General features: G+C 37.1%; 1 protein-coding gene across 1 annotated transcript in view; it reads right to left on the bottom strand.

Moving 5' to 3' along the window:
• Positions 1-22,193, bottom strand: part of creb5b (cAMP responsive element binding protein 5b) — a 78,209-nt gene that overhangs the window by 11,443 nt on the left and 44,573 nt on the right. Inside the window, exons 6-7 of the mRNA XM_065246151.2 lie at positions 21,542-21,668; positions 18,747-18,857 (exon numbers count right to left, since the gene is read on the bottom strand). Coding sequence (XP_065102223.2) covers positions 18,747-18,857; positions 21,542-21,668 — 238 coding nt within the window. The remainder of the gene's footprint in view (positions 1-18,746; positions 18,858-21,541; positions 21,669-22,193) is intronic.

A 22,193-nucleotide genomic window follows, 5' to 3' on the forward strand; every position in this document is an offset into this window, starting at 1 on the left:
CAAATCTGTCAGGTAGAAATGCGGGAAGGCATGTAACGTAACCTCTATATGTTACGTGTAAATAATCTCTTATGACGTTAGCTGAGAACCCAGATCAGCGCTGATGTGTGTTACTGAAACTGTCTCATCTGCCCTTCCTAATGAGGTGTAAACAGACATTAAAGCTGAGCCCTCCGAGCTGAACCAGCAGCTCCATTAGCCTGTAATGATAGTGCTGTCGCACATGCTGGCACTGCAAAACCAGAGGAAAACAGTCATTACTGTAACACAAGAGTTGGCCTGATGACAATCTGTCCTCTTGAGGTGCATTCTCATGAACTGATTCACTCCAGAGAGACGTGTGTCAAGCACCTGTAGTCAGATCTCTGATATCAAGAATGTGACCAATATTTAAGATTGAAAACAAAAACACACAATAACTAAGGCTGTCAAAAGATTAATCACAGTTAATCGCATACAAAAGAAAAGTTTGTGTTTGCATAATATATTTGTGTGTTTACTGTGTGTAATAATTATGTATATATTAATACACACATACATATAAATATATATATATATATATATATATATATATATATATATATATATATATATATATTTATATATATACATATAATGGCTTAGAATATATATATATATTAGCTTTAAGGAAGGATTTAAAAACTATACATATGCAGTAACAACATAAACAAGCGGTTTTCGTGGTCCTCACGTAACTTCCGGTAAACTCTGTGAAGAATAAATAACAACAAAGTCCTTTTAAAGTAGTTTATTATATATAGCAAGCAAAGTAAACAACACGTAGATTATATAGGAACCTAAAACATTAGTTATTTTCGACGAGGTATTTGTTTAACAGTTCAGTTTCAGCAACTAGTCAGACCATTAAACAAATAGAAACCGGAAGTGAAGTTTAGACCAGACGCTTATCGCGTCACCAAACGTGCGCCAGATGAAACGCTCTGTATATTATATGCCATTAATCGTGATTAATCTTTTGACACCCCCTAAAAATAACGCTAATTTTCTTTTTAAACGCACATTAACAATAATAATAATCTTTATTTTTCTATAATGCCTTTAAAAGTAGCATCTCAAAGCGCTTTACCGAGGAAAAAAGGAAACATACAATTACAAACTACAAACTACAAACAATACTTTAAAATAAGTGAGATATAAAAAAACACACAAAATAAGAAAATACTATCAAAAGAAGTTAGTTAAAAATTTCAAATTCAATATAATCAAGTCAAAGCTACCCTAAAGAAATAAGCTTTAAAGAGTAACCCCTGGTCAGAGCCTGACTCCGCCCACTGGCAATATTTGAAAAATGCAAGAAAAGTGGGAAGATCCCAACGGAGATTTAGAGGACCGTGGGGACGAACTAAGCTCGTACCACGTGTGTGGTGAGATCGTAACAAGGGCGTGGTGAGCTTGAATCTGCTTACGTCACGAGTCATTTTTTGGACCCAACATCCAATAGGAAAATTCAACTGCAGTAGCCACTGTTCAACCTGAAGAGGGCAGTAATCAGACGTTTTTACACCATATAGTGCAGTATTGAAACACTTTATATCCAAATGTCAAAAAAGTTACTAAAATCAATGAACAGCACTAATGAAGTAGCCTGACTACGTCAGACTTTGTACTTCCGCTAAATTTCATTACGCTTCTGTACTCAGTCTGAGATACCTCCCATTCAAACCGTTTTCCTCAGGTCTCAAAACAACCGGCAAATCAATGAACAGAGGGCGGGCTGAGAGCCGTGACGTAGACGCTAAGCGCCGAATGTACGGTTGTAGTTTGTAGTGGACATGGAGGCACAGAAAGCTATTTGCTCTGTTGTGGAGAACCGGCACTTGCCAACTTAATCCCGAACAAGAAAAGTGTTTGTTAAACATTTTGAATGGAGATTATGTTGTTGCCCTACTCCCGACAGGTTTTGGGAAAAGTTTAATTTATCAACTATTATCGATCGTCAGCGAGAAACTGTGTGCAGCACAGCTTGACGTGCACAACAATCGAGATATCATGGAAGGAAATTTCATTGTTCACAGTTAATGGTGGAGGACGCGTGGGCAAACATTCTTTGGTGACGTTCCTGATTAACCAGAAAAAAAGGTAGGAAGATTAAATTTACATATGGTTATGGCCGTCTGGTGGAAGAGTTTGAGAGGAGAGAGGGGCGTTCCTCCACTTAGACGTGAGTGGAAAGACACCGTAAGGATAGTGTTCAACTAGCTCTGGCCCGATTTACTTTACATAATCTGCAGAAGTCGTTCATAGCCATGTTAACTTCGGTATTTCGCTAGATGGGTTTGTTTTCACATCATGCGTGTGTTTTACAGCAGAAATTTGATGCGGCTGAGCTGGCGCATAACGCACATCATATCCAAACGTTATGTGATTGGCTTACGTTTAGACCAATGATTTTAAACTTCAGACAAGCCCCTCCCATGAGAAGGAAAACGATTGTCAATTATGCCCAGCCAGACTCTGTCTATGAAGCGAAGCAAAATAGCAGAGGATGGTTCTACCAGGCTACTAATGAAGCATCATTCTTACAGATCATTAACTAAAAAAAGTTGGTTTAGGGTTTAGTTACTCTTTAAGGAAGGATTTAAAAACTAAGAGATTCTGCTTATGTAATCCAAGCAGGCAAGAAATTCCACAGTCTTGGAGGGACTAAAGAAAATGCCCTATCACCCATAGATTTTATGTGGGACGATTAAAAGGCCAATTTCCGAGGAGCGGAGAGCACGCACAAGTGTGTAGGGAGATAAAAGCTCAGTAAGATAGTGAGGAGCCAAACCATTTAAACCTTTGTAAGCATGAGAACTTTAAAATCCACCCGAAATCTGACAGTGCAAAGACTTCAAAATGGAGTGATGTGATCCCTTGTTGTGGGATTAATAAGATTAATTTACAGTTTTGGGCAGCATATACAATAAAAAACAAACTGTATTTTAACATGCCTGTAAAAGATAGTTTATTAGAATTAAAAAATGCTATTTTCAACCCACTGTTGGGTCATGAGAAAAAGGGACCAGCCCAGCCTAGGGTTAAACTAACCCAAAAAATTTTTATATTTGACCCAACAATGGGTTTAACAACCCAGCATTTTGGTTCGAAACAACCTATCATAGGTTAAGGGCAGAGGTGGGGGACTGGAGTCACAGTTTTCATGACTTGCGACTTGCTTGACTAAAGTATGAAAATGACTTGACTTGCTTAGGGGGAACCCTTGACTTGACTTGCTTGATTTATCTTCACTGTGACCTCAGACTTGACTCAAAACTTGATGGTTAAGACTTGCTTGGACTATGTGTGACCTGTCCCCACCTCTGGTTAAGGGTTTGACTTGTGTGACCATGTGTGACTTGTACCCACCTCTGGTTAAGGGTGTACTCACACTTATCAAATTAAACCACGCTCCGGGGCGTTTTGACCTCAAAGCCTGGTTCGTTTGACTAGTGTGATCGCTCTGTACCATTGAGTTAATTGGTTTGGTTTGGTTAGGATTGGTTAATCGTGCCCTGGCTGGGTTTCAGAGGTGGGCTGGAGCGTGGTTCACTTGGGGCGCAAGTTATCCAAAACAAACCAAACCATGCCCCAGCGCATTTGTCCCCCCTCCCTACTCCCCCAGATGCATGCACTAACACTGTACTTTTATCGATCCGAGCCCGGGCGTGCTTTGGTCATTAGGATGCGACTGTTTTGTCGTTTGGTGCACAATGAGAAACAGCCCTCTCACATGTCTATCATATTGCTTAGTTTCCCTGTCGCATCTGCAGCGTAGACATTCACGTAACCCTGCTGCGAACATCATAAGGTTTTAATGAAGGCAGATGAAGGTGAGTGGTCGCACAATTGACGTCTCTCCTTTTGAAATGCGCTTTGGGGCGAATAGCAATCACATTGTGCCTTTCACATCTGAGCCCAAAAAATACAGCCCAGTGGGTTGGGTTTGTCCCTTTTTTGACTCAATGTTGGGTTAAAAATAGAGCAGCGGTTCTGAAAGTGATTCTCAATTCATAGCCAGTGGGTATAATAATAATTATAATAATAATTTGTTACATTTATATAGAGCAAATTAGAACAATCCTCTTAAAAACACAAGTTGAATCACTATAAACAAATTATAAAAATATCCTTATATGCTTTATGGCAAGAATATTCCTAGTAACTGTTAGAATTTTAATGGAGTCCTTGGACATTTTTCTTATATGTTAGGGGTCCCTGGCTGCAAAAAGCTGAAAATCCCTGTTTTAGAGTATAAGTGAGCGGTCCTTAAAGACTCTTTCACATAAAAAATAACTTTAAAAATAACTATAACATTAACTCTTTCCCCGCCAGCGTTTAAAAAAAAGTTGCCAGTCAGTGCCACCTTTTTTATGATTTTTACAAATGTTTAATACCTTCAACACGCTAAGAAAAGATGTCTTAATTTTAACACACAGAGATGTGTTAAGTTAAGGACAACACATCTAGCAAGATGTTATTTTAACACGTTCGTTTTAAGAATGTAAAAATGTTCTTCTTTAAATATATAAACATACTATATATCAAATGAAAGAACAGACCCTCTGCTTTTAAACCATTAAAACCATTTCATCCTATCTTCATTTTTTCTCTTCTTATCCCCTCGCAAATATAGGTAAGTTTCTTTTAAAATACCACATTTTAAACAAAGGATTTTGTATAAAGGAATTTTCTTAGAGATCAGATTCAGAGCCATGATCAAAACATACACACAGGATTTACTGCTTTTGGATCCATAGACGCTTACGTGTTTTATAAGTTGTGTAAGTGCGCCACCTAGTGCATAATAGCAGAAGTATGGATCGCCGTAAAAATTTGTCATTAGCAGGGAAGCGTTTTTTCTTATTTGACCAGATAACTTGTCAATGGCGGAGAAAGAGTAAAACTCACTCGTCAATGGCAGAGTTTTAATGTCCACACAAGCGGTCGATGACGATCACATTATGTCTGATTCTGAACGCACTGCAGCTTTACATTTTACATGTGGAAGCCATTCAAGTTTGAATAGATTTGATTGGCTGTCAATATTTTATCATTCATGTTATATTAAAAAAATAACTCTTAAAGTGATCATAACATAACATGTTTGTATACTCTCATTCTGGCGTAATAATCATGGCTGCAGGAGGCGCAATGATATTACCTAGTGCCCAAAAATAGTCCCATGCTATTGAAAGATACTAATGGGACTATTTTCGGGCACTGCGTAATTTCATTGCGCCTCCTGCAGCCATGTTACAACAGCAAAGTCCTTGATTATTACGCCAGAATGAAAGTATAGTTTCTAGCCATATCTGCCTAGGAAATTGCAACTTTTAAGTACACGATGTAACTACAGAAGAGTCAAATTTTAAATAGGAAAAATATTAAAAATATTTTGTTATTTCTTAGAGTGATGCTAATGGTCTAATCAGATTCAATGGATTATGCTAAGCTATGCTAAAAGTGGTAGCGCCAGACCCGGAGATCAGCTGAATGGATTCCAAAACGGTAAAAATCAAATGTTTAAAATAAGCATATTTTCAAAAAAGTGTCCCTTTAACACAGAAAACTAAAATGGGCCAAGCGCTATGCCATTTAGGGGCGGTTTCCTGGACAGGGCTTATTCTAGTCCCAGACTAAAATGCATGTTTGAGCCGCTTTAATTTCAAAGCACCTTGCACTGAATATCTTAAAATATATCAGTACCATTGTTTTGTCTTAAGATGCACACCAGTATTGTTTTTTGTAAGGGTTGTTTGTAAAAACTAATTAAATTATCCTAAATTAACTAAAGCCTAATCATAGATTAATCTAAACCCTGTCTGGAAAACCGCCCCCTAAAGTTTGGCCATATAAGACTGGACTACACATCTCCCATGATGTCTATGGTAGTTACAGACCTGGATAATATCTTCCACAACATCTTGAATCCTTCTCATCCCATTCCTTTGCCTCTACAAATCATCTATTTGATATTTTAGGCAATATAAAACACTTTATAGATCAATGGAGCAGAGCCAATCTATCAGGTTTCATTCACATGATATCTTCACGGATATGCAGCAACGCCTGTCCGTCTGCAGTTATAAGAGCAGAAATCATTTAAAATCCTTCACCGTTTTATTACCGATCTTTAACCTGTCTTTTCTGACCTCTAATTTCTCTCACTCAGTCACGTCTTTTACAAAGCTTGCGGCATCATGGGTAATTGCACATTAATGGTATTTATTAATTGCCTTCTCCTTCACAGCGCTCGTCTTTTAGTGACATCATCATCGGTCCATCAAGGTGCATTTTGACGACATATTTGGCTTTCCGCAGGCCGAGCGATGACTTCATATCAATAAAAGAGTGCAAAGAGAGAGGGTGCGCCACACCTGCTGCTGAAGGAGTAAATCAAACTAAATGAGGTCAGAGGAGGAAGCCCCTGGGTAGAAGTGTGTGCGTGAGTCTGTCTGGTATCTTCTAGACTTACTGCCAACTAAACTCACTTTAACCCATATCAGTGACTCGACCTGTCTAATACTCTCTGTCAATCTCTCTGTACTTTTCTTCTGCTTCTCCTTTCATCTCTCTGTAACAGCTAGACAATCGTGAGATGTGGCTTTGTTCTTTCAAGTTTCCATGAAGTAACTTTCTACATATACACTGTGAGAAAAAATTGTCAAAAAAGGTCCCATGTTGTCACTGGAGCAGAACCGTTTAAAAAGATCCTTAAGGTAAAAATGCATACATTTGGTACCAATATGTACCTTTGAAGTACTAATATGCACTCTTTGGTACCAATATGTACTTCTGATCTGATATCCGCCGTTTTATTCTTTCATCTTTTCTCCCTTTTTTCCAAACCACGACAAACGGCAGTACTCTTTCTCTGCAGTATCCAATAACAGTGCACCATTCCACGCATTGTAAACAATAATGGCGGCACTTTGCATACACACATAATCCTTGTTTCCATGTGTACTTCGTAATCAACAAACAAACAAAAACAAAATAGTCATTTCGATGGCATTGATAAACCTGTGGTGGTTTTCTGTGGCTGGGAAGAAACGTAAGTCATCAAAATCTAATAAATTATAACTCGGGCATAGGAAAAATGCTGTCTGTTGCTTGTTCTCACACGACAGCATCAAGCTTCTTTCATGCTAACACATTGACCACAGGGGATCTTATGAAAAACTTTCCATTATTTTACTCGAAGTCAATGAAAATTGAGCTGGACCAAAACATTTTACAGCTGATCACTGTCAAAAAAGTTCAGCGACGATGTCCCAAGGATGACAGCAGCAATGACAGTGTTCTTAATATAACAAAGTAAGTGTTTTTTTATTAATGCCATTAATGTTTATTATTTAATCAGTGTATACCACTAGTCAACTAAATTAATATAACATTGCAAAGATGAATGCACATTTATATATTGATTCAATAGATTTATAGCATTTTGGAAAAAAAATGTCATGGATTTATTGCATTTTGCGGGGAAAAATAAATGCTTTTATAATAACTCTTTTAATATCAAATGTTATTAACCTAAAGATGCTATGTAAAAGTTTTAACAGAAAATAGTGGTTTTCATCTTGTCACTTTCTTGGTATAGAAAACACATTTTTACCCAAAATGGTTTTAATGCGTTTTGGAAACAAACTCTTCATTTGTTGGTGATCTGCATTTGCAAACCTTTTGTGATTTTATCATCTGGATCCATGTTTTGATTTGACAATGTAATTTTTTGGATATTATGGTAAAAAGCATTTTCAAAAAGAAAAACTCCATCCAACATGAATCACCACAATGCTAAATTCTTTGTTGGAGCCAGGGGCGAAGTTTTTCTAGGGGCAATTACGACCCCCCCTAAATATTTATACAGTGATGAATGAAAACATATGTACAGTTGACACTTCAACCCCCCGCTGTTTAAACCAAATCTATGAACTTAGTTGGAGTCGTTTTGTTGGTTTGGAGAAGTAATTTAAAGTGTTAAAAGATTAAAAAGGAACAAATTAAATACACGGTGATAAATTGACCAAATATCATACAGTATATACTCTTAAAAAAGGTGCTTAAAATTCTTCACAATTTCTTTGAAAAAACATTTTTGATTCCTCAAAGAATCATTCTGGCTAAGATTTCTTATACTCTTTATCATCTAAAAAATTTTTTTTCCACTACAGGGTTCTTTGGATGTTAAAGGTCCCTAATGGAGCTATTCAGACAAAAATGGTTCTTCTATGGCATTATGAAGCACCTTTATTTTAACAGTACTGTATCAATATTTGCTGTAAATTTAATTAATTAAATTCCTCATTTAAGACGTTACATATGGATCAGATCAATATACAGCTTTTAATTCAAAACACTGACAGCCTTTAGTGCAATATGCAGTACCCCACAAAGTTGGTTTTATCCTTTATACCATCTGTACTAGTCACGTCTGTTTTATACTCTTTTATACCCACCAGAGAGCAACGGTAAAATCAGAGGTATAAAGTATCCCGCACCAGGGTCCCATAGATTCAACGTCTCAGCCTCTAACTCACGAGTCCTTCAACCCTCTGGGTCTGTACTGTGCTTTATGTTCACTTTCTCTCATTGCATAAATCTAAGCTGTAATTTTCCTGGCACTGGATCCTGCTCTCCGTGGGCTCCAAGGTACGAGACGCCCATCTATTTCTCCCATTTCCCCCGAACGTCGATGCCAGACTCAATAAGGGTCTTGCCCCCGCTGCGCATGCCCGTTCCCTTTACCGCACCCCCCATTAGCTCATTTTTAAGAGCCCCTACCCCCACTCCCCTCTTGCCCCCTTAAATGAGACCCTGCCAGCGGCTGTGAGCTAGGGACCACTTAACTGATTTCTTATGGGAGGGCTTTTGAGCAGGGAGAGGCAATCTGGTGGGTGGGAGCAATGCAGTCAAACTGCACTATTTGCTGTGCTGGCACAACTGTGGGTCTGTGTCAGCTTTGCCAGGTTAATCATTTGGAAACAATTTAATCTGCCTATACAGTGCCTTTTGTCACAGAGCAGGAATCTTATGTTCATCTGTTTCTGTAGCTCAGCAATGTGTTAACAGCACAAAGGTTGTGGGTTTGATGCCCAGGGAGCAAACACACTGATTAAAATGTATAGCTTGAATGCACTGTAAGGCACTTTGGATAAAAGTGTCTGCCAGGTGCATGAATGTAAATGAAGGCAATGATACAACTATTAGCTGGCACATGTAGCAAAAAACAAAACATTAATGACACCTATTCTAATCAGCTTTATTGCGTCGCTGGACACGTCCATCTGGTCAGCAAAGGTCACTCGTGTCACCAGAAATCACCAACTCTCCATTAAAACGAACATTAATGCCAATCAAACAAAGCACATTCCAAAAATCTTGATGCACAGACCAGAGGTATTCAATGAGATAACCTCAGATTTCATGTTGTCTGTAAAGTCACTTGCTCTTGAAATGGTGAAACCACACCATACAGCGACTACTGAAACTGAACTCTCCTTTACACAACCTTGAGGCTAAGCAAGATATTCACATCATATAAATGCACTCCTGAATGGCAGGCAGGGTAGTACTGTAGATGGAGAGCCCAATCAGGATCACCTACCAAAAGCAGACACAATCAGCTCAGCCTACAAGCTAATCACAGCGAGTGCGACTGTCCACACAAACATCCATCACTTTCCCATGTAAATACAGCATGGCATGAAATTAAAGAGGCACGGGCTTTCAAACTCGACCTGGATTACTTACAAGGGTGCATTTTACACACAAACACCATTTGAACGATTTCAAGGTCAAACAGTTGTAAAAACAAAGCTGATTGCGCTTGTGGCATATATCTGCGAGCCAAGTCCTTCGCTTCAAAGAGAAAAAGACGGACAAGTTAATGTCTTCAGTACTGTGCTGTATTTCGAGAAACAGAAGTATTTTGGACCCTTTATGGGGAACTTACAGTGCTAAGTGTGAAGAAAAGTATGCATTGTTAAGAAAACACAAATAGCTACAGGATGCATACATTTATCATCATCCTCACACTTTGCTCTGCTGGCTCTAATTTTCACCGAATAGCATCACTAATATACTGTATCGAAGCAGCTGGGGGAACTCTGGACTTTATTGGGTACAGACTGAGCATAAAACTGGGCAGATTCTTGAAACCTTGACAGGTTTACCCAGTCAGCCTCCATTAGCGTCTGGACCCTTTGGCAGCCTCTGAACCGTGCCCAGAAGGCCGGCTGCCCATTATTGCCACTATAACAACACGCTGCCTTTAGAAGACAATAGCATGCTGTATGTTCTCCATCCCCCCATCCACTTAGCGAAAAACAATTGTGAATAGTAAACCTATTAGTTAAACAAGATAATCCCTTTTTTCTAGGACCAACTGGACACACAATGAAACCAGAAGTGTACTCTCTATTTTGACGAGGGGGGTGCATAAAGTAATTGTTATTGAAATGCATGAAATTTTTATTTAAATGCAATCTTTACTTTAAAAAAAAAATCAAGAGAATGCTAATTTTAGCAGGGAAATATTACACTCTAAAAAAAATTTCATTGGGTCAAATATAAAACAATTCTGGGTTAATTTTACCCAATGGATGAATTCGTCCTTTTTTGCTGGGTTGAGTATAAGATGTCCAAACTGATGTCAAAATGTAAATATTATGTTGGATAGAATTTGAGTATTGAACATTCAATTGAATATTGAACAGAATTTTTTTTTTTAAATAAACATTGCATTTGTTTAGGTATTTTTTGCAAGCACTGTCACTGTAAAAATTACACAATTGCTATCATTTTGATGAGCACTAGACTTACCAGAGGTGGGGGACTCGAGTCACATGACTTGACTCAAGTCTGACTCGAGTCACATTTTCAGGACTTGCTACTTGCTTGAATAAAGTATGAAAATGACATGACTTGACTTTGACTTGAGAACAAGTTATTGGAGACTTGACTTGACGGGAAAGACTTGACAATGACTTGAACTTAATATAAACAAACAGCAATAAAATCGATAAAATAAAAAGTTATTATCGTGACATCAGCACCACTTATGCCTTTAACGCTGTACAATTCAAACCGTGACAAATATGGCAGACAGTAACGGTAGTCGAGCTCCACAAATAGTCTCGTTCGGCTATAAAGACTTTGAACTGGACCGTTCCAATAAAAAAAATTTGCCAGATGCAAAATATGCAACGCAAGAATATAAAGAACCATAAAGAAAGGTAAGAAAGTAATCTCTTTATAGTAAGTTTTACTCTATAATGATTTCTAATGTAATAAATTCATCTTTCCTGTTTGTCATAATTTGGCCTAGGATGCATATTATGCTTTTTCTTATTAGAAATGTGACCATTATCATTACTGATACGTATGCAAATGTTAACATTCAAGTGATTTTAAACAATTTTATTACAAAAAGGTGCTAAAGTGAGCAGCACATGTGAAGGTTGAATGCACATTTATACAGGTTGAATGTGTCAAGTCGAGTTCGCGATCATCCCTACACCATTCAGATCAGAACGCTTGATGTGTAGACTATAGAAAGCTGAGCTACTGTATCTCACACTGTAGTCCATTAAAATACATTTGGCGAAAGGAGCACTAAAAACAATAAAGATTTTATGTGAAGCGACTGTTTATGCTGCGCTGTTTGTAATTCGTCCTCCGTTTGTGTGTGTGCGAACGTTTACGTGCCCTCAATAGTGCACACACGAAAGAGATGCGTTTCAAAAAACAAGCGAACATAAACTTTCTGTTCTTGACATGGCACATACAAACAAAATTATCTCCACACAGTATTCTTTTTCTAATAAAAACATTTGTTTATGTCTTAAGTTTATGTATAGATTAGAGGCAGAAACCAGTCTGTGATTCTCTTAAAGAGACAGTAACCTCAATTAACCTACTCAAGTCTGTGTCACACAACCCAAGACAAAGAAAACATCAATTCTGTAGCTCTAAAAAATTATATTTAACTCATACAATAAAGACAGTGTTATTATGCATTTGATTCGATTTCTGTACCTTATGCTAATTTAGACCTATGGATAAAAATGTACCCCTATTTATTCTACTATTGTGACTTGACTTAACTTGAAACTTATCAGGATTCGACTTGACTTGCTTAGGGTAAACCCTTGACTTGCTTGATTTATCTGAACTGTGACTTGAGACTTGACTCGAGACTTGATGGTTAAGACTTTAAGACTTGCTTGACTTGACCATGTGTAACTTATCCCCACCTCTGACACTTACTATAAATATAGACTGAACACAGCATCATGACATTTTCTCAAACCTTTTTCTTTCTATGTTAACTATGTGTGTTCAATCATGGCTACGCAATGTTGCTCGTTTCAGCTGTGTGTTAGCTCATCGTTCCTTCATGACATCATCATCCGACAATGCCTCCATTCATACAGATGTTGCTTACAAAACATGGATTCAGATTCTTTTGCTGAAGACAGAGAGAGACACACACACACACAACGGTAACATGGTGTCTCTTTTGCACACAGTGCAAATCAACATATCCTGTATTTTTATTTTACTTTAAATAACGATGAACAAGTTCAACATGTTTTTGTAAGTTACGTCAACTTATGATTTGACTAATTGAATTGACTTGCAAAGGCAAGCTGTTTCAACTTCATGCTGCATTTTTACAGGGCAGAAACACCTGACTATCACCTTACAGTTATTGAGAAACTATGACCTGACTGAAACAGACTTATACAGACTCATAACAGTCCAAAATGACACACACATTTACAAAAAAGTTACATACAGTACTCTTTGCTACATTAAATTTTTTTGTTTAATCAACTCATATTTACAAGTCATTTCCACTTAATAATATTTATCTTGACAAAATATGAGTTGCTACAACTTATAAAATATAGTTGAAATCATTCAACTTATTAGTTATAACTACTTATCTCTAGTCAAGATAAATAATAGTAAGTTAAGATAACTTCTAAATTGAAGTTGACTGAACAAAAATTTAAGGTAGCAAAGAGTTTTTTTTTTACAGTGTACTGTAATTGCAAAACCATTTTACAGTAAAAGGATCTCTGAGTGATACTCCTCTATTTGGATATTTATTTACAGGTCATTCTTTTAAATATAAATGTGAGAATAAAGTAAGTTTTCACTGAACTGTCTGCTTACATTTTTAACTTTAGCTGTGCCCTGCGAATGAATGCAGGTTGGATTACATAACTCCGCATTCCAGCGCTCGCATAAAAACTTTACATCACTTTGATAGCTGTATCACTCTGTGAAATGTTTCTTTAAGAAAGGTTTCTTTTTTTCACTGCTCAAGTAAGAAAAAAAGAGTACATTTATACCATGCCAAGGATTATGTCATCTGCACAGCGTGTGCCAGCGCGAGGGCCGGCGGAGAAACAGAACTGGAACGTTTACCATTGTTTACCTCGTAAAAAACGTACTACCTAACGTGAAGCTTAGTGACACATTTATCATCTTGGTTACAAAGTAAACAATAGATAATTACACCTGATAAAACAAAGAGCCACAGTTTATTTTAATCTGTCGCTTGCACAATTTGTGAAAGGAACATTTCAACAGGAAATTGTGGATTTGACATTCCTGTGTAGAACAATATTGTGCCATATTGTGTAGAGCCTATAATCATGCTTTAGCACCACTTATTGTTCTAGAGAGGTGCATTGTTGCGTTAAAAAAGGTTTAATATATGACGAGCTTTTAGTATTCTTTAGCACAATTTTGTCATCAAAGTGTGTATATGACTCGGAGTGTATGTCATCAAAACCGGTATATGACTCTTTCTTCAGTGAAACACAAAAGAAGATATTTCGAGATAGGTTTTGCAACCGAAAAATGGAACTTTGGGAACGAAATGAAAAATGTGAACGAAATTTTTTTTGCAGTAGAAAGAAATTCATACAGGTTTAAAATGGCATGAGTGTAAGTAAATAATAAAATAATTTTTACTTTTGGGTGAACTAAAATAAGTGAAATAAGTTTTTTTTTTACAAAATAAGAGTTATGTAATATCTTTGATTGCAAAAAAGCTGCTACAAAATGAGAAATTTGTGAGCCTCATGCTTAAAAGACGTAAACAAAAATTGTGTTTTCTTTTAAGGAAGTGGTTCTCAAAAGGGGGGTGGGGGGTGCAAAGGAGTGCAGGGGGACCCCAGTTTTAAGTAAGGAATAATTGATGACGGGCCGTTGAATTATAGGAAAATAATGCACACCCATTGTGGTAATGCGGCATGAAGCGAAGTCTGCGCGGGTGTGCATTATTTTCAAATAATTCAAAGTCATTTATTCCTCTTATACACCGGTTACCACAAACATTGCCCTGGTGGTTATTTTAAGACATTTGACAGCTTAGGCGTGCAGTTCACAGAAACATAATCAACACCCATGGACAGTTAATCAGAATAAACCATTCAACAGGCCCGTGGTATAAGACATTTTATAAAATACATACATTTATCATAAATTCTATTTAATTAAACCTGAAAATAAAACCTCAAAAACAACAGCACTACATTGTATAATTTATTATGTTTTGTTTAATTCAAATTAAAAGTTTGAGTTTGTTTTATGTTGCATTCTTTGGGAAGAGGGGGGCACGAACACGTTTTTATATTATTTAAACAAATTAGGTTACACTCACTAAATGAATCAATTATTTTAATAAATTAAGGGTCTGCGGTACCATGTTACTATTTTTTTCCTCTGTGCTAGACTCAGTGAATAATTTCATTAGTGCTATACTAACACATAGGTGTCATTAACACTGGGGACATGTCCCCACCACTTTTTGAAATGGCTGATTTTGTCCCCACCACTTTTTGAAAGCATTTGGTTAAAATGTTCTGAAAAATTAAGCAAACCAAGAAATGTTAAAGGTGTATTTGCACAAAATAAAACATGCAATGCAGTTTAAAACAATGTACACTGTCCAAAAAAGTAACTTAAACAAAATAAACTATTACTGATTCTAAAATGACCCAAAAACATGCATGTGCCGATCATGTAACTTGAAAAAATTCTTGTTTTTGATGCGGCGTTATTCAATATTTTTCATGTCCTGCTGTAATGTTTTTTCATCTGATCTTTTGTCCCCACTACTTTTCAACACAAACTGACGCCCCTGTACTAACATACTGGAAGAAAAAATGGTCATCTCCAAACTGTTGCCACAAAATTAAAGACCATTGTATATCACTGTACGCTTGTCATTACTGGAATTATAGGACCTATCCATACCCATTAATGCCCACATACAGTGCTCATTTTATGTGTAATCGCATTTCCAGGATTTCACAGATTACTATACGTCTATATCATTTGTTGACAGCTCGAATATTTAGATGTTTTAAATGTATTTTCACAAAGGTTATATATACTTTAATCATGTGACCACCCAAAACTCAGGGACTTTTCTATGAAACATCCCAAAACAGGAAGAGAAAGTGGATCCGCATTATGTTTGACAGGGTTCAGCTGGCACATCCACAGGCCTTTTCCTCTCCCTGATAACAGCGTGTTTGGACTTCCTTTTCCACAGACACATAAACTTTCATCTCTTAAGAGCAGATCGGGTGAGCCGTGGAAAAAAACTGCTTTCCCAAACAACCACACGAACAATTGCTCGGTCAAATGAGATAAATACAATGTCTGTCAATGAAAATATTTCAGATTAAATGGAAGTGAGCAAAAGTAACGTCTTTATTGACACAAACCTCACTCCCATCCCTGAGCTGCTACATCTGCCCAATGCATCGAACAACTGGATATCTGAAACGTATAATCAGTGACTTCATTAATAATAAATATTCTGCTGCTCGGCCCGAGAGCAAAACAGCCACAAACACAAGAGAGTTCTCATCCACATCTGGCTCGAGATAAATGACACCTTAACCACAGAGTATAAAGACAGCGAGGCACTCTGCAGTGCTGCACTCTGTGTGTGCGTGATGCACTGACAGACGTCCCGTGGGAACAAAAGCACTTTTAGCAGATTTTTTTCTTTCACCAGAGACCCCCCGGCCCACCACAAAATCAATTTGGCTTCATTGGCCAAAGAGCACACCCAGATGTACACTGATCCAACATACTATCTCTTATATCTCACAGCACACTCTTGTTCTCACATATACACACTTTCCTCTGTCTCGCTTTCTTTATGCTCTCTGCTTCGCCTCTCTCTCTCTCTCTCTCTCTCTCTCTCTCTCGTGAGGGTTGGGTATGGGGTTACAGTGGGGGTGATACTTCCCATTTGGAGTAAGTCAACATATCTATATAATGAGATTAGGGCTGGATCTCCACACTGGGGTTGTGTTAGGTTGGGTTGGGCTGGGCCATATGGGGGACACATGGCCCTGTTCACCCAAAAACAGGTCACCTGATAACAACCGTCAAAATGACCTGGACGGGCGTGGATGCCATAGTACAGTAATCCTTACAAAAGAAAAACCTTGAGGTCAAGATCTCGGGTGAAGGAATACTTAAGATGTTGGCAGCTTTACAGTACACGCCGAGAACGGCAAAAAAACATTTTGTTACGTACTTGCATTCTTACGCGTAATTGAATTAGCCGAGATCCAAAAGCAGGGTGACCCATGTTAAATTCTTCCTATACGAGTGTTTTAGTGACTCTTTGAAAGCCTAATATGAGCGGTTTCATGTGTCGGAGCCAAAAAAACGGAATTTATAATTCAATTACAATCAGGGCCGAGAGAGACGGGAGAGGGGGGATGTGCCTGGAGTCCAGCCAAGGGACAGATAAGACTGCACATTAAAGTAATATTATGCTCCCCCTGCCCGTTACCATGGGAACGGGCGAAAGGATTAAAAAATACACAGGGCGATCAATCTCCAGCGGGTCGGAGAGAAGGAGAGAGAGTTAAGTGCTCTTCGAACGCTCTTCCCACCATCACAATCATCACTCATGCTTTGACACAGACTCTCTCTCTCTCTCTCTCTCTCTCTCTCTCTCTTTCTGTCTTTCATTTTGCATTGTTTTCTCTGTTCATCTCGTTCTCTTCCCTTTCTTTGAAATCTCCCTGCTTCCCTCTTTCTCTCCGAGTGAAATAATTAACTCCCTCCTGAGTCCGATTTCCGAATCCACAAATTGCAGATTATTATGTGGTAGAATTAGTGGATTATAATCTAATTACAGTATCTGTCTTCCTGATCCACTCTTTACTATGAAGTTTAAATAAAACGCTTAAGCAGCCACATGGTTAAATGGAAACTATCCAAATCAAGGCAGATGGATGTAACTGCCCTAAACTAGTTCATCCAAAGCATTTACTCATCATTTACTCATCCGCATGTTGCAACTAAACCTGTCCTGTTCATTAATATATGACACATCAAAGGTTTATTGTAATTTTCTAGCTCAAGTTCCCATTTCCTTGTATTATAAGAAAAAGCATCCATGACATTCTGCTTAATATCCTACACTGTAAAAAAAGTTGGATTGTTTTAGCACAATGTTTGGGTAAAACGTGGACCAGGGGTCTCCAACCTTGGATAAACCCACAATGGATAAAACAATCTGTAGGGCTAAAAAAATGTTAAGGCTGTCAAAAGATTAATCGCGATTAATTGCAAACAAAATAAAAGTTCGTTTTTTCATAAAAAAACAAAATAAACAAAAAAGTTTGTTTTTGACAGCCTTAATTAAAAAATTCAAATATAAATAAATAAATAAATATATATTTATATTTCTTTATTAATATTTGATTTTTTTTATTATATATAGATTAACAATATATACATACATAACATTTTTCTTAAATGTAAACATGTATGTGTGTATTTATATATATAAAAAGTTTACACATAGTGACACACATATATTATGCAAAAACAAACTTTTATTTTTTTAATCGAGATTAATCTTTTGACAGCCCTAATTTTTATATAGTGTACTTAAAACTTTTACTTGTTGATTTTATTTTATTTTACTTGTTGATATGGTTTATCAAGAAGCCAAACTTATTTAAAAGATGTAATAAATAAATATTAAAATTGAGGCTATTAATAGAACGTGTTTGGCGGGCAACTCACAGACTCTGTGCGGGCAACCTGGCACCATGTTGGAAACCACTGACGTGGACAAACACAACCGCTGCGTTAAATAAATCTAAAATGTCCATGTATTAGCCAACCATGGTCTGAAACGATCCCACATTTTTTACAGTGTAGGATATGTAGGATAAAATGCCATATATTAATGTTCTATAAAGAGATTGGGAGCAGAGGGCAATAACAATTAAAGCAATTAAAACATCTATTAATAAAAAACACTGCAGCGCTTCTCTCTGGCTCTCCATCAGTTTGTTTCTGTCTCTCTCTCTCCCTCCGTGAGCTTTGACTGGCTGCTTTGTTTTTCATGAGATCACTGCATCTTGAGCTAGTGCTAACAAGCAGTACAAGTGTTTGTGAGGGACATCAAGATATAGATCGGACGAGCTAACAATACATACAGAGCAGTATAAGAGAGAAACACAGTATGTGTGTCCATACACTGTACACATGTTTTTCAACAATAGAAAGAGAGGAAAAGTATTTTTGTGTTTATCTTTTACGGGTGACTAGTTTCATAACAACAACAGAAGATAAAAACTCAAATCAAATCATATAGTATGCAAGTATGAGTAACATGTGTGTGTGTGTGTGTGCACAGACTGACTCACCAGTTTCGCCTCAGAGTGCATTGGGGGGATATGGGGTGAGGGGCATGAGCTGCTGTGGGTGGGGCCCTGCATGCCCATCATGTTGGAGCCCATAGACATTTGCCTCTCCATCTGCAGCCACAAAAATAAATGGAAAAAGCAGATGAAGAGCAAGAAACAACTTTAATCTGGCAAATAACATTATTTGTTTAAACATGTCTGTAAATAAAGTATTATAGTGTGTGTTTGAGGATTTAGGACGTTTATATGTATTTTTATACTTAAATACGTAAATAGATTTTTATTCTACAATAATTATGCCTTTTATTAAGGTTATCAAACGAAGAGGTCATATGCCAGAGCCGCTAAACACCACCATCAAAAAATGAGATAATGATATTGATCAAATGTTCTCAGCAAGTATATGTTCATCAAATACCTTTGATTAAATCTGCATCGACATTCAGAAATACCACGTTGTTGTCAGAATCCGCTAAACCCCATGTAGATTTACCACTAACGCCACGTCAACTTTATAAACTTGTCTATGTGTATGAAAGATGAATCAGATGAACGATGGTGTGCAAGCCGACGGCGGTTCATATTCGACCTTAAGTCCATTGCGAGTACTTCCTGAATGCAACCCGTTTGTGGCAATCACACGGACCAAAGCTCCCCTTAATGTGTGGTTTAGTTTCTTTAATTTTACATTCTGACTTTCATTATTTGCAATGTTTCTAGTTGTATCTTTAGTGCTTTTGCATATCCAAAAAAGTTTTTTTGTTTTTCAGAACTATACATTTTTGTCACAAAAACTTGCATGCACTTAGAGGGTTTTGCAGCAAAATAAATTTGTTAACTAACAATAAAATGACAAAAGTGACATTTGTGAAAATAAGGCATTTCAGTTACAGACTAATACGTTTTTTATTTGCATAAAAGTGAAATTACAGAATCTAAACATAAAAGATAAAAAGCTAATTTACAAGAAAACATGTAAGACGCACTTAGAGGTTTTGTATATGAACTCTTCATGTCTCCTTTTAAATAAAAAATGTCATAGTATTTACAAATGTATTAACGTGCAATTAACCCAACATGCAATTTCTGACTCTAGGACTGAGACGCATGCCTTAGACAGTAAATAGTCATCAAACGTCTAAAATGATCTTTATTTGTATGTTTTCTGAGAGGTGTACCGTCCTAAATGCTTAACTAATACACAAAGGATGCGTGTCTGTCCACCTGCATGTCTGAGGTTTTGGTTTCGGTTTTACAACGTGGGAATTAGAAAATAAAATGCAGGACTTGCTTGATGTTTAAATTGTTATTAAGATAGATAAATGTATTGAAAAAAGAAAAAAGTTTAACATATATTGATATTGGCTTTTTGTGTGCCAAATCTATTAGCTTTACCAGTGATTTTAAGGTATAGATGCTGTGATTTAGTTTTTGAACTTTAACTGTATTTCTTTCACTAATAATAAACCCATAATAAAAGCATCCATATTTGTCAATGCCCATGTTGATTAGAGTATTAAAAACTTGAAAAGTAAAGATATAACAAATAAAAATGTGATATTAAGTCGCGTTTAATCACTAGTTAACTCATGGCAATCATGCGATTAATCTAGATTAAATATTTATAATCAATTGACAGCCCTAGTTTTACCTCTTATTATTGTGTTTATGTAATATTTAGAAATTTCTTTAGTTAGGGTTTAAAAAATAGTTACATTTTCATGTTTACTCAAATTGGCTGCGCAAGTCGACGTAATAATACAAATTTTGACTAAGTTTATCAATTGCAACTTGATTATGTAAGTTCAAGTAACATAAAAACATGTATAAAAGTGACTTACTGATTAAATCATTAGTATAAATTATCCTTTTACGTAAAGCAATACAAGTCTATCCTCATTCTAATCCTCATTTAGACAGGAAGGTAAATGTGCATGCATATCGGTGTATTTCTCACTTATGGGTAGCAAAGCAGTCAGAGACAAGCGTAGAGAGGAAACTACTGCAGAAGTGTGAAGATTAAATTTAGACTATAAACAAGATGACACATTTAACCAGTGATCGGAACCGCACTGCCTTATGGATGTGTCTGTATGCAGAGCTGTTTATTCAGTAAGGCCCAATTACCTCAATGTGACAAACACCTGAAAGTCAGTTAAAGATGCACTTTCAGTTTTAATACTGTGGTGCATTTAATGTGGGTGCAAAATACTTTGTTACTAAAACCCAAACCTTCCGAGATCTACCTCTGACCCCCCTTTCCTACCCCCCGATGACCTATAGCAAGGTGAAAGCGCAGCGGTCCGCAGTAATTATTGGAGGAATATTTAGTTTAAAAATATCACCCCACGCTGCACCCCTTTCCTTGGACGTCAATCGAGAGTGAAAAAACGTCCCGTTTTAATTGAATCAACTCTGTGCTTTTACTTCCATAGCCGACATGGACTGGCTCACGTTACAATGAGAACATGTGTTGTGTCATTAGAACCCTGATATGGGCAGCTCTCTCCAACACACATGCACTCCTTCCTCTAGCTGCGCTCGCACTTTTATTGACATTTCTGAAATAGAATTAAAACAGATTGAGCTTTGGTAGAAAATTACACCTCTGCTGATGGGTTTCCTGATAAAACAGCCACCGATACGGGCTACATCACTGGGAAAGACATTAATTGATAGCAGACTGCTGAGAAAACCGTGCGAGCGGTTATGAAAAGGTACGTTTGCGTGTATTAATGTGCTGTAGGGAAATAAAAATGCACTGTGTGTATTTGTGTGGATGCTGATGCTCTCACAGGCATTAAAACAGCCGACGATCCTTGCATAGTGGGGTCAGGCAGTGTGCCAGGCATAGATGCTGGTAGTGGCTGTCGCTGTCTGTTCCTCAGGTGCAATAAAGAGGAAAGTGAACCAGGCACTGGCCTAAAAGAAACAGAAAGAAAAAGTTAAGATTAAGTCATTTCAACAGATGAAAGTTTCAGTTTTCAACTGACGTCAATAATGCTAAACATCTGACATTTTTAGAAATGTATATCATAAATTCAGTTCCCATTTTGGTTTGTCATAGTTCCAAAGAGTTTCAGTACTTTATTTTGTCTTTCTCAAGAAATCGTCACGGACTGTCAGACATCCACAGAGAGGCACAATGAATTTCCCAGATAGACGTTGTGTGCTGGAAGCTCTCTATGGAGGTTTTCTGGCTCTTATCTTAAGCTGATCAAATCCTATGTGCTACAATGAAAGTGTTGATGTTGTGCAATATAAATTGACATATTAGCTTGCTGCAAAACTCAAAAGTCTATAAATTATGTTTGAAGATAATTTAAATATTAACTATATGCACTGACATATCAGCCAATAATCGATATATAAAAGCAAATTTTCAACCAAACGGATGATCGTTTAAAAACACACAGATAGTTATGGCTGATATACCCTTACGAAAAT

The sequence above is a fragment of the Paramisgurnus dabryanus genome, chromosome 13 (assembly GCF_030506205.2).
Source record: "Paramisgurnus dabryanus chromosome 13, PD_genome_1.1, whole genome shotgun sequence".
Classification (NCBI taxonomy): Eukaryota; Metazoa; Chordata; class Actinopteri; order Cypriniformes; family Cobitidae; genus Paramisgurnus; species Paramisgurnus dabryanus.